At 35.4% G+C, this 12,807-nt stretch overlaps 1 protein-coding gene and 1 long non-coding RNA gene across 4 annotated transcripts in view; one reads left to right on the forward strand and one right to left on the reverse strand.

The window, feature by feature from the left end:
• The window catches only part of LOC118278965 (uncharacterized), a 12,973-nt gene extending 2,249 nt beyond the window's left edge, over positions 1 to 10,724 (forward strand). Inside the window, exons 1-5 of one of the 3 annotated variants that reach the window (XM_050703744.1) lie at positions 6,873 to 7,008; positions 7,458 to 7,593; positions 7,865 to 7,942; positions 8,820 to 9,004; positions 9,766 to 10,724. In XM_050703744.1, coding sequence (XP_050559701.1) covers positions 7,484 to 7,593; positions 7,865 to 7,942; positions 8,820 to 9,004; positions 9,766 to 10,340 — 948 coding nt within the window. In that variant the 5' untranslated portion in view covers positions 6,873 to 7,008; positions 7,458 to 7,483 and the 3' untranslated portion in view covers positions 10,341 to 10,724. Of the gene's footprint in view, positions 1 to 6,872; positions 7,065 to 7,457; positions 7,594 to 7,864; positions 7,943 to 8,819; positions 9,005 to 9,765 lie in introns of those variants that run through there. The other 2 variants (XM_050703746.1, XM_050703745.1) reach the window with 2 other exon arrangements.
• Positions 1,416 to 2,444, reverse strand: LOC118278983 (uncharacterized). The gene is made up of 2 exons (XR_007706915.1): positions 2,298 to 2,444; positions 1,416 to 1,554 (listed from the first exon to the last, which is right to left on the reverse strand). It is a non-coding gene; the product is annotated as an uncharacterized LOC118278983 (long non-coding RNA).
• Positions 10,725 to 12,807: the final 2,083 nt, after the last annotated feature.

The following is a 12,807-nucleotide window of genomic DNA, read 5'->3' on the forward strand; positions in this document are numbered from 1 at the left end:
CTATAAAAACGGGTAAAACAGTCTACAAAGTTTACTTACGTTTTTAAAGTGAAATGCAAGTGCCCTACGCTCCTGTAATTTTGAAGATAAGTTTAAAATTATGTTATTTACAGTGTCGAATGAATTCAATATATATAGTGTAGGGTCGTTTTTTATCTTCAGTGTATTTCTTTGCAAGATAACGCTACCAATGATCAGATTATTTAACGTAACAAATTTGTAACCTCGAAATGATTAAGTGCATAATTCCGTCTATTTTGAATGGGGCAAAATCATCATACGACGAATTTGCCCCATTACAGAGATCGTAAATCTTTTTTGTGTGTAACATTTACAGAATAATTGCCACCACAATATTGTTTTAAAATACCATTTGATTTTGATAGGTTTTAAGTTTTTGATTGAATTAAAACGATTTGTGAATTAAAACGACCTTAACAAGACAATTACATATTTTTCTGTGTACGTTTATATTAAGTTTAGTTTATTTCATCCGCGCCGTCTTCAGCATTAATATAATTATCTCACAAGAATATAATTTTGTTACTTTGGGATGTTTTTAAAAATGTGAGTAAGTGTGTACTCATAAATCGAATCACCCAATGTTTTGTACTGTTGTATAAGGAGTAAAATCATAATTTTCGTAAATAGCGGTACTTATTTAACAAGTACCTATTTAACAAATGAGATGATAACGCTCCACTAAAATATGTTGACCACCCCTGTTGGCTTAAACATGCCGAAATAGCCCCTAAAAATGATTTTTACGTATTTAACCAGAACGAGACGTTATTTTAAAGATTGTGAAACACAGAATTCATTGTCACTTACAGAAGTATATTACAAATACGTATTTTATTAAAACAATTAAAGATTTCAATAAATTCTTCGATTATGACGGATTTTTCCGATTTTAGAAGGGAAAATCCGTCTACTGCTCAAATTTTAAAAAACAGTTAATATCCTGGCACTGGCGACAATTTAATTAAAAAAGGTCCCGGCATTTCAAAGCTTAATAGATTCTCATTTCGATGAGACCATATCATTGATCATACATCAACACGTTCATCCGATACGGAGACTCAAATGTGAGTAAAAAAAAAACTATGCCGGCATTAGCCCCCCTGACCTTAATAATTTTTCTTGAGGAAAGTATTTCAATTTCATGCATTTCTTAAAAACCTTTACGTTATACGCATAACATTTTACTTTGTTTTTCATTCCATTCGATTTTATTTGAAGTATTCGAACCGGTCAATCCGAGAAACGCGCTCTCGTTTCGATTACTTAAACGTAAAGCAAACTAATACTAAGGGTAGCTAACCACCACCACAAGCCAACCCACCACCAATACTAAGGGTACTGAATTGGTTGGTACATTCGAGCTGGTTTGGATAGACAAACTAATACATACATTTAGAAAGAGACACAAATATTTTTATTAGATCAATATTAAGTATATTTATACTACAAGTATTGTGACAAAAATTATATTATTATGTTAATTAAGTCTTCTAGTCAGTCTCCATATCTTCACCACCATTCTGATTATTTCTGTAACAAATGCAAAAATACTATTTAATATAAGTTTTTAAACTGACATGGTCACTAACACTAATATAAGAACTTCAAATATTAAACATGATAAATATCCCGTCTCAAGTTCTAATAATAATCATAATTCATTATTGGTTGATACTTCTATTTTTTTTTTTTTTTATAATAACACATATTTAATAATGTCCAAAACAAGTATGATTATTAAAAATAATTATTTTAATATTATCATTGACCCTTTTTTCATAAGAGAGGATTACATAATGACAATCTCCATACTTGGCAAATGAATTGGAGATCACAGATTAAAAAGTTCAGGAATAATACAATAAGCAGTTGCTCGATCAGTTAAAAGTGTATTCTTATGCCTCCCACAGAAAGAGTAGGGGTAGTTTTACACAGCAAATCAGATATTATAATTATTATTGTTACATATATAGAGATACTAGCTACTTCCGCGCGGTTTCACCCGCTCTGCTTGGCTCCTATTGGTCATAGCGTGATGTTTTATAGCCTATAACCTTCCTCGATAAAAGCACTACCCAACAAAAAAAGAATTATTCAAATCGGACCAGTAGTTCCGGAGATTAGCGCGTTCAAACAAACAAACAAACTCTTCAGCTTTATAATATCAAGTATAGATAAGTATAGATTAATTTTACTGGATAATCTCTGGCCTCTCATCTGCCTCACATGAATTCTTACACAGATTAAGTTTGCAGAATAAATTATTCAGTTACCGTTGTGGTGCGCCATCTCTCCGCCTTTTGTTAGGTGTCCCCTGTGGCAGAGCGGGACGCTTCATTCTCATAATGGAATTCCTATAATCCAATTCCTGATACATCTGTTCACTGTAACAAGTACAATATTAAATTATTTATTTATTTAATACTAGCGGACCCGACAGACGTTGTCCTGTCTACAGGTTAATTTGAAAATTTGTCCGATCCAATGTAAACATTCTAAAATCAACAACTACTAATAAATTTAAAAAAAAAACATTGTCGACATTGACAAAATTGTGAATCTAAACCATTCTCAGATCCCCTTAAACATACACAAAAAAATTCATCAAAATCGGTCCAGTCGTTTAAGAGAAGTTCAGTGACATACACAACTTACAGAAGAATTAAAGACTTTATTGCACATATACATAAAACATATTACATTGTAATAGTAATTAGACTTTTGTTGACTGCCTCGTTGGTCGAGTGGTCGCAAGTGCGACGACAAGGGGTCTCGGGTTCGATTCCCGGGTCGGGCAAGGTATTACTGGGCTTTTTTCGGTTTTTCGAAAATTTCTCAGTGGTAGCACGGAGTCTGGAATGGTGTCCAGTATATGGCAATAGGCTCACCCCCTATTACATGGGACTTATTTATAACACAAATGGTGAAAAGTGGGTGTATAGCGGCATTATGTGTCGTAATGAGCACCTCTGCCTACCCCTTTGGGGATAAAAGGCGTGACTTTGCATAGTAATTGGAGTACAATGGGCAGTCTTATAAGACATGGTGATTTCTTCCAGACAAACTTTGGATGGAATTTTTAAAATGGGCATGCACAATAATTCAAAAGAGGGAAAAAATTAAGTAAGACTTTTCTGAGTCTATTTCATGCAATAGTGACTTCAAATGTAACTGTAACTTCTTCAAATCATAAAGAGCTTATCTAAAAAGAGTAGAAAGTTGTGGCCCTCTGTAAATTCTTATGTGCTCCACAAAAGATTTTAATTTATGTTTTTAACTGTTTTTAATTTATGTATGAATGAACTCAAACAATATTATTAAAACAACATAACACCTTTTTCTGCAAAATGGTAAGCAGAGGTTGACAATGTTTTAGTCAGTAAGAGTTTAACTCTTTCTCTCGCCTCAACCAAGGCGGGAGAAGTCAATGAATGACTTTCTGTCTCATAAAAAAAGTTTTTGTTTTAAGGACACTAGATTTCACATCTTGAGCTCTACGCATCCAACCACTACCAGCCACCTTGCGGATATCGTCACTCCACCTAGCTGGAGGGCGCCCTACACTACGCTTGCCTAGACGCGGTCTCCACTCTAGAACACGTTTACCCCAACGGTCATCGGTTTTTCGACAAATGTGACCGGACCATTGCCACTTTACCTAAATATATTTTACAGCTAAACATATGGCGCATTTACATTAGGTCGGTCGTAGGTCGGTCGTAGGTCGGTCACCGAAGGCGGCGGCCGCATTCGGTTTAACAGAAACCGAATTAATACGGCCAAACCGAATACGGCCAAACGAATACCTGTTTATATTAGTTGGTGAGTGAATACGGCCTGCAGCCGAATGCGGTCTAACCGACTAATGTAATTGCGCCAATATATAAATTAGTTAAAGTAATTAAAAGGATTATCCTATTTTATTTTAGACCGACTTTAAAAAAAGGAGGAGGTTCTCAATTCGACCGTATTTTTTTTTTTTTTATGTATGTTAATCGATATCTCCGGCAGTTATAGACCGATTTGAGAAATTCTTTTTGTGTTTGAAAGAGTACGATGTCAGTGTGGTCCCATATAATTTTTTTTAAAGTCTGACCATAAATATGGAAGATAATCCAGGGAACTCCTCAAAAATGGACAGAATGTGCTCTGCGTTTGAGTTTAAGTGATGTATATTAGCTTATCTTTCTGAGTAACCATAAAATTCAGGACAGATAGTAGCATATCTGATGTAGAATGAGGGGTAGCTTGATGTGCTGTCTGATTTACATGTGTATGTAGGCATAATCTGTTTTGTGTTTGACAAATGCATATCTTTGGCAGTTATAGTCCGATTTGAGAAATTCTTTTTGTGTTTGAAAGAGTACAATGGCAGTGTAGTTCCATATGATTGTTTTTAAAGTCTGACCATAAATGTGGAAGATAATCCAGGGAACTCCTTAAAAATGAGCAGAATGAGCTCTGCGTTTACGTTGAAGTGATGCATACTAGCTTATCTTTCTGAGTAACCATAAAATTCAGGACAGATAGTAGCATATCTGGTATAGAATGAGGGGTAGCTTGATGTGCTGTCTGATTTACATGTGTATGTAGGCATAATCTGTTTTGTGTTTGACAAATGCATATCTTTGGCAGTTATAGTCCGATTTGAGAAATTCTTTTTGTGTTTGAAAGAGTACAATGGCAGTGTAGTTCCATATGATTGTTTTTAAAGTCTGACCATAAATGTGGAAGATAATCCAGGGAACTCCTTAAAAATGAGCAGAATGAGCTCTGCGTTTACGTTGAAGTGATGCATACTAGCTTATCTTTCTCAGTAGCCATAAAATTCAGGACAGATAGTAGCATATCTGGTATAGAATGATGGGTAGCTTGATGTGCTGTCTGAGTTACATGACTGTATACCTATGTGGGTATCTAATCTGTTAGTGTGTTTGACAACTGACTATGTATGTAGCTTATGAACAGGTTACTGTTAGCTGTCGGCTCAGCAGATCATAAGTAAGGGTATCAGGTTAATATACATTTGAAAATAATGTAATTATGCGTCAATATGGATAGATATTAATATTATTCATTTAAACGGCGCTGTCTCATATGAGCAGCGCGTTTAATAGGTCGACCCATACTCAAATAAGTTATTCACTAAAAATCAAGAAATAAAAACAATTTTAACAAAAAAAAAACCGACTTCAAAAAATAAATATTCCAAAACAAATTAATATGCACTAAAAAGTAAAAGAAATAATTGCGTATTTTTCAACACCTTAATAGATCAACTAACTTTACTAACTCATCACACACATTATAATGTAAGTAGGTACAATTATTGTTATTTTTGGAGTCGGTGTCAGCCAATGTCATTTTTAACTGAGGTCTGTGTATGGAACTTGGTACTTATTTAGATCTCACTTCTTTTATAGGCGAAGCATTCCAATATTATCGAACTTGGCATCCTTTCACATTTATGTTTTGGGTGGGATTTTTTTAAATGAACTGGGAAAGGGACTAGGGCGGTGTGTGCACAATAATGTACAAAGGGAAAAAAAACAAAACACAATATAAAAAGAAATTCAATGTATGTATTTCTTTCCAATTTAATAAGATTATTGCAAAGTATTGTAGTAAGTATATATTATGTTGCTTATAAGTAATTTTATTTTAAAAGAAAAATATCTTCCAACTAATAAATATTAGCAAGTCAGCGCGTGAGTTTAGCTGGCTATTACAAACTAAAATCCTCATAGTAGAAATCATCGATCGATATTATATTGTTTTCTTAGATTAGTAATACAAATAGTTTTATTTGTCACATTATATTGCGTTTCATACATGAATTTATGGAATGCACCGCGCGTTCCGATACAGTTACATCGTTGAACGGACGGTAAAACAAGTTTCTTTAAATTTCTAATCTTATAGTATAATAATTATGTAATATGATCTTTTATGGTTGTTCTTAAAAATTAGAAAATTAAAAAAATTAAAAAACCCAAGGCCTATTTCCTGTATTTATCGCGACCATCTGCGTTTCTTAGTACGCTTGCACAATGAACAAAACTAGTCATTCAATAAAAAAAAGATTTATTAATGTAATGTGTACGGGTTTTAATATCAATTTGGTATAAAGACATACTGTTAGTTAATAGATTTTTTTATAGTATATATTATAATGAATGCATATTATAATTATTATTTCGTGTTTGAACGTTAGTGATTAGATTTAACGAAACGTCATTGGCGTGCGTGTGTTAGTCTTGTGCCTGCTCGGTCATTTTAAAGATCGCTCCGTACTAGTTCAGTTCGGTCAGTGAACTAGTTCACTCTATTAGTTCTATTAGCTCTATTCGGTCAGTACATTCGAACGAATAATCTACCAATTCAGTTACTCTTTTGAAAGACATCATAGTTCGATATTTTACCTCAGAAAGAGCACAATTTTTAATAGCTGTGTGGTAGTATTATTTGCGATTGAAAATGGCGCGAAACAATGTTCAATCGCCAGTGTCATACACACCATTCAAACTTCACCGCGACACTCACGAGTCTAGGTGATTTTATAGAGAATAAGGTAAAATAGGCCTTATGGCATTGGCATAACATTCATTACAATAACGAATTCGTCGGTCGGTAACATTATCATTCACGAACTGCTTACTCCCTAACAGATCTGATTCCTATTCCCTCTCTTTCTTTCAGTTATAAAATAGTACCCTTTGTCTCTTTCTTTCGCTCCCGGTCGTTCGTATGCGTACGGAGCGGAACGCTACGCGAACTAATAGACCGACTGACCGATTAGCAATCTGTGGTCGGACACATTTCTTTTCGTACAGTTAAAAGATACGTTTCCTAATCATTCATCGTTCGCGAACTACACAAGACTAGCGTGTGTCAGTTATGTCCAAAAAGTCATTATTTGATGTTGATTTCGCTCTGGCTGTTCTGTTTACATTGTTGTTTCAATTAAAAGTAGGATTACTAAAGGTTATATTGGTGATGACATTCCTTTCTTTCAGAGCTAAACACCCTATGATAGCATTGTAATAATATACACTTAATTCAATTATTTCTACCATTATAACTGCAATTAATCTAAATTGTTACTTAACCTAAATGTATAATATTTTATTCTTAGATTTATATAGAAACCGCAAGGTTTTAAGGCGTTTAATTATGTTTTTAGTTATTATTAATAGAGCAGCAAAAGAATGCTACATTTGGCATGCCTGTACACTATATTTTTTGGTGGGGATTCGAACGAATTCGGAACGTCATTTTTTTTATAAATTCTGTTTTATCTATTGATATTCACTTTGCAATAATTTGCATGACATGAGACTGCATATTGCTGCAATTACAAGCGATTTGATCTGGTTTTGTTAAATATAATTTCATTTGCTTTGTCTTGTATATAATTTGTTTTTGTGTTTCAGATTCCGTTTACATCTAGCTACTAGGTATGTCGGGTCCTGCGAGGAAGATTGCGTATCAACGCCACGAATATTCAGGCGCCCGTAAATCGTCTAAACGTGTGAAAAGCGCTTTCAGACGAATGTATGGGGAGGACAAGTTAGTAAACCTGTAAATTATAACTCAAGTTGTGGCCAGCTCCATTGTAAACAAATTCTCAAACTTTAGTTTTCAAGTACATACGTATAGTACCTACGCGGGAAATCCGTTGAGCCATCTACATGTAAACTTAGAATTCTTTTAGAAACATGCGTTTCATCCCTCCTCTTCACATGACAATACCAAGACCAACGATTTCCTTTCAATTTTCCTGTCACTGGCGCCATTTTATTATTCACAAAAATTTATAGTTATCCGTATTGTGTTACAGCCGCGTGAAAATTTGGCGTGCTGAAGAACTTAAGAAGAAATTAATGAAAGACCAAATCATCCCTGATGATTCTATAGTGTATGTACCTATCAAATAATAATAATATTTTTAAACTGACATGGTCACTAACACTTATGACGGGATATTTACCAACAGTGCTGAAATATCGGAAATTAACATGATAAATATCCCATCATCAAGTTCTAATAATAGTAATAATTACCTTTTACCATATCTCACAATAGTCCTGCATCAACCGGGGATTGTCCATTGACAGGGATAATCGCCGGCTGATGCCCCATTACATTTATATAAAAATTGTTCAACGGGCCTCTGCGAGTTGGCTTCGGCCCCTCGTACGCCTTCCAAAGGTCCGGGACCCTGTGGTCCCGTGATTATGTAAAGAACATACATAGTAATAATTATTTATTTTGATCGCCGAAAAGTACATAACTGTTATGTTATTACATACAGTGAAACTTGGTGGGATATGGATAAGTGAGAAACCTCCACAACTGGAACTCATACTGAGGTCCCAACACATTGGCACTGAATTACCTCTATTAGTGGGAAAAACAAACCTCTTTATCTGGGATTCGTTCTTTCAATTTATCATCTTAGTTACCTCTATAACTGAGACAGCAAGTGAATATTTAATACATAAACCTCAGTAACTGAGATACATCCTTTTGTTTGCCCACTTACTTATTATTATTCAATTACAATGTGCACATAACACATAGTCTTATTCAAGAATCACACCTCTTTATCTGAAATAACCAGTATGTTCACCTCCATTAATGGAACCCTCTGTAAATGAGACAAACATTTATTTATACCTGGTTATCTGAGACACTGGGTTAGTGGAATACCTATATAAGTGATACGAATTTAAAGACCCCTTGATGTCTCACTTAACAAGGTTTCACTGTAATTATTGATTTATTTCTTACAGTATTCCTAGTACTAGCACAGTACGTCAATACAGTAATACTAGCACAAGGGACGTTGATAGCCAAGCTTTGATAGCGTTAGTATTCGAACGAAAGCCTTTATGGGACAAACAAAATATGTTTCATAACAATCGCAGTGTCAGCGATAAATACTGGAAGGAAATATGTACGGAACTGAAACAGGATGGTACGTATTTTATAGTTAGTTACTTAGGTACTTATTTTGCTAATATTATCTCTCTATGTTTAAAAATCAATTGCTGTTTGTTAGTCTCGCTAAAACTCGAGAAGGGCTGGACCGATTTGACTAAGTTTGGTCTTGAATTATCCAGTAAGTCCAGGTAAGGTCTAAAAGGCGAGAAAAATATTTGAGGCGGTACGAAGTTTGCCGGGTCAACTAGTTATCAATAAAGGCGAAACTTTGTATGTCTGTTTGTTACTCCTTCACACCAAAACGGCTAAAGGGATCGAGATGAAATGTGAAAAAGGGGTAGATTATAGTCTGGAATAACACTTACGCTACTTTTAATTCCACGGGACCTTGGAATAATCCGCTCGCAGAAGCTAGTTCAGAGTAACATTACACGAAGTGTGATAGTGAATATTGATGTCTATTTCTATACGAGTATAAGCGTTTTGCTTCAAGCTTCCTTGTGCGAACTGCTAGGGAGTGGAACTCCTTGCCGGAGTCTGTGTTTCCTGATGGGTATAACCTGGGTGTCTTCAAAGCCCGAGTGAATAGGTTGCTTATGGGCAGACGTGCTCCATCGTAGGCCGCATCATCACTTACCATCAGGCGAGATAGTAGCCAAACGTAGACCTATCAAATGTAAAAAAAAGACGAGGCAGCGACACCGCTCTTGCGCCGCACCGCTGCCGCAACGCATTGTGTACCCCCGCTATTAGTGACCATATCAGTTTAAAAACTTATACTTATTAATATTTCAGAACATAAAGTAAAAAAACGATGGCGATACCTACGTGATTACTTTACGAGCGAACTAGGAAAAGTTGAAAGCGCCCTCTCCGGTGACCAAGGAATAGAAATAATTCCAAAATGGCCACATTACACATCATTACTCTTTCTAAAGGACCATGTGACGCCCCGCAGCCGTTTAAAGCCAAACGGATCATCGCCGTCAGAGAGTATGGATCAGGAAACTGAAATAATTGAGTCAGAAAGTCTTGATCATGATTACTGCCCATCACCTGTGCCAAGAATCTTCGAAGATAGCAGTTGTGTTGAGCAATGTACTCCAGAAGTGTCTAAAGTCCCCGAAATAGATGTTGAACATAGAATATTAAGTTATTTACAAGATAAAGAGAGATCCCGTCAAAATAGGACGGATGCACAGAAAGAACATGTGTTGTTTTTCAAAAGCTTGCTACCACATGTTGATAAAATACCTAGGCATAGGTTATTGGCGTTTAGAAACCGCATCCAAAGCGTTGTCGAAGAATTTGCTTATGAATCTTTACAAAATAATGGGGACATTGAAATAAAAATTAGTCGTCTAGACTAATTTTTATTTCAATGTCTCTTGTAGATTATTTTAAAACATTCGACACGTATTTTTTAATTTTCTTACGAAAACAAATACTTTCGAATATAATTATATCGATTTGAAATATCGCGTGACGTAACTTCTAGGTACCTTTTATACGTAGAAATTAAGCGTATTTGCTCCCACTCGTTAACTTTGATTGGTTTTATCTAAGTATTGTTATCTTATATGACAAAATAAAGAAATACGTGTCTAATATTTTTTCATTACCTAACTGACGGACTAAATAGATTTTTAATTTTCATATCCCGTCATCATTCCTATTGCTATTATTACTATAAAGAAGAAATAAAACACAGATTATAATCAAGTGGAGATTTATTAAAAATATAATTATGGAAACTGTAGTTTCATTATCTTATAATGGCCATCCATTAATTACGTCACACGTTAAGGGGGGGGGGAGGGGGTCGACGAAGTGTGACTTTATGTGACAAGGTAGAGGTAGGGGGTCTTAAATTTCGTGACGTCACATTTCAATTATTATAATCTAACTACATATTATCTTATGTAAATTTTACTTCTTTTAATTGTAATAAAACAAATTCCGGAACTGCTGTTTTAATCAAATAATTATTTTTAGATGTAAAATTATAAAATAAAATGTGACGTCACACTAGGGAGGGGGAGGTCTCACAGATGTGACCAATTGTGACAAGGAAGGGGGAGGGGGTCAAAAGTCATGAAATTTGTGTGACGTAATTTATGGATGGACCTGAAGTAACCTTAACTTAAACTAAATCAGTCATTTCAATAACTGTAAAAGTATTCTTAATGTAAATTATATAATAATATCACTGATTTGTTCACGCCTTTGTCCTAGGAAGCCAGGTAGATACAATACTAAGGCCACTTTTCCACCAGAGATGTGCTATGTAGCTATGCTACGAAGATGTAATAGCAAAGCTGTGAAACTATTGCTTCATGCTGCTTTATTGATTTCGGGCGGCGGTGCTGCACGCCGCATGTTAAAAAATACATGTATAAGCGGAATTAAAACTAAAAATCTTATTGTATTGTAAGTTCAGCAGTTTTCTTATTTTTTTTTATAACGTCACGCCTTTAATCCCCAATGGCTAGGCAGAGGTGCACTTTATGGCACATAATGCCAATGTACACCCACATTCCACAATTTATGTTGTAAGTCCCATGTTAGGTGGTGAGCCTATTGCTATATACCAGGCATATTTCCAGACTCCGTGCTACCACTGAGAAATTTTCGAAAAACCGTAAAAAGCGCCAGTAGTACTTCGCCCGACCCAGGAATCGAACCCGAGACCCCTTGCCCGGCAGTCACACTTGTAACTATTCGGCCAACGGGCAGTCAGTTTTCAGACAGACAGTTTTCTTTGCTTTAAAAAACAAAACGTGTATTGTTAGTGTAGCATGGATTTCCGCAAAGTACCGCCTGATTCTATTCTATAATATATTAAAACTGTTGAAGGCAAATCCTTAGTTAAGCGTGGCGGTTAACATATTAATTAACAATGATTTTTGATTGAATCAGATAACAAAATCAGATATTATAATCAAAATAACAACTTTACAAAATCACAACTGTAATTGGTTTATTCGAGCCGACCGTACTAAGGGTCTACACATTAATTACGATCACCGTTAACAAATATCAAATAACTGTGATTGTACGTGAGACAATAGGGCGAGAGGGGGTCTTAAATTTCGTGAAGTCGGCATTTCAATTATTGTAATCTAACTCGTTTAAAGCACTTGGAGGCTCATCGAAAATCTCATGGGCAGCATCCGTGAAATTATAAAATGTGACCTAAACTGGCCCTAGCTCCCTAGTGTGACAGTATTAGTCGAGTCTCACAAATGTCAAACCAATAGTGACAAGCGGGAGAGGGGGTAACAAAAATCATGTAAAATTTGTTAATGACAGTACATTTATGGATGAACACCCTTAAAGGGTATATTACGTCAGTTACACAGTCCCATGTTATGGAGAAATACACACTTAATCCATTCTCACTAATATTATAAAGCAGAAGAGTTTGTTTGTTTGACTGCGCTATAAGCCGAACTACTACGATTTGCATAGTTCACCTTGTGTTGAATAGAGCAATATCGAGGAAGGCAACATGCTTAAAACCAGCTATGACCAACAGAGGTGTTACAAGCAGAGCGGCTGAAACCGCGCGGAAAAAATATGTAATATGTCCTAACTTAAGTCCTTCTTGTGGAACTTCTGTAACTTCTAATTTAACCTTCTACACTCCCGTTCTTATGATTCAGAGTCGCCCACAAATATGAGAAGCTATTTTATTGTAACTTTCGCGAGACATAAAATCCGAATTATCATGTTATCGGCCAAGTAACAAGTTTGACAGAACTCACTAGTCTCAAGATATGCTAGAGGCTCATATTCATGAGCAGCATTCCGCGACACACGTCGCGGCGATTGTCG

Source organism: Spodoptera frugiperda, chromosome 24, assembly GCF_023101765.2.
Source record: "Spodoptera frugiperda isolate SF20-4 chromosome 24, AGI-APGP_CSIRO_Sfru_2.0, whole genome shotgun sequence".
NCBI lineage: Eukaryota > Metazoa > Arthropoda > Insecta > Lepidoptera > Noctuidae > Spodoptera > Spodoptera frugiperda.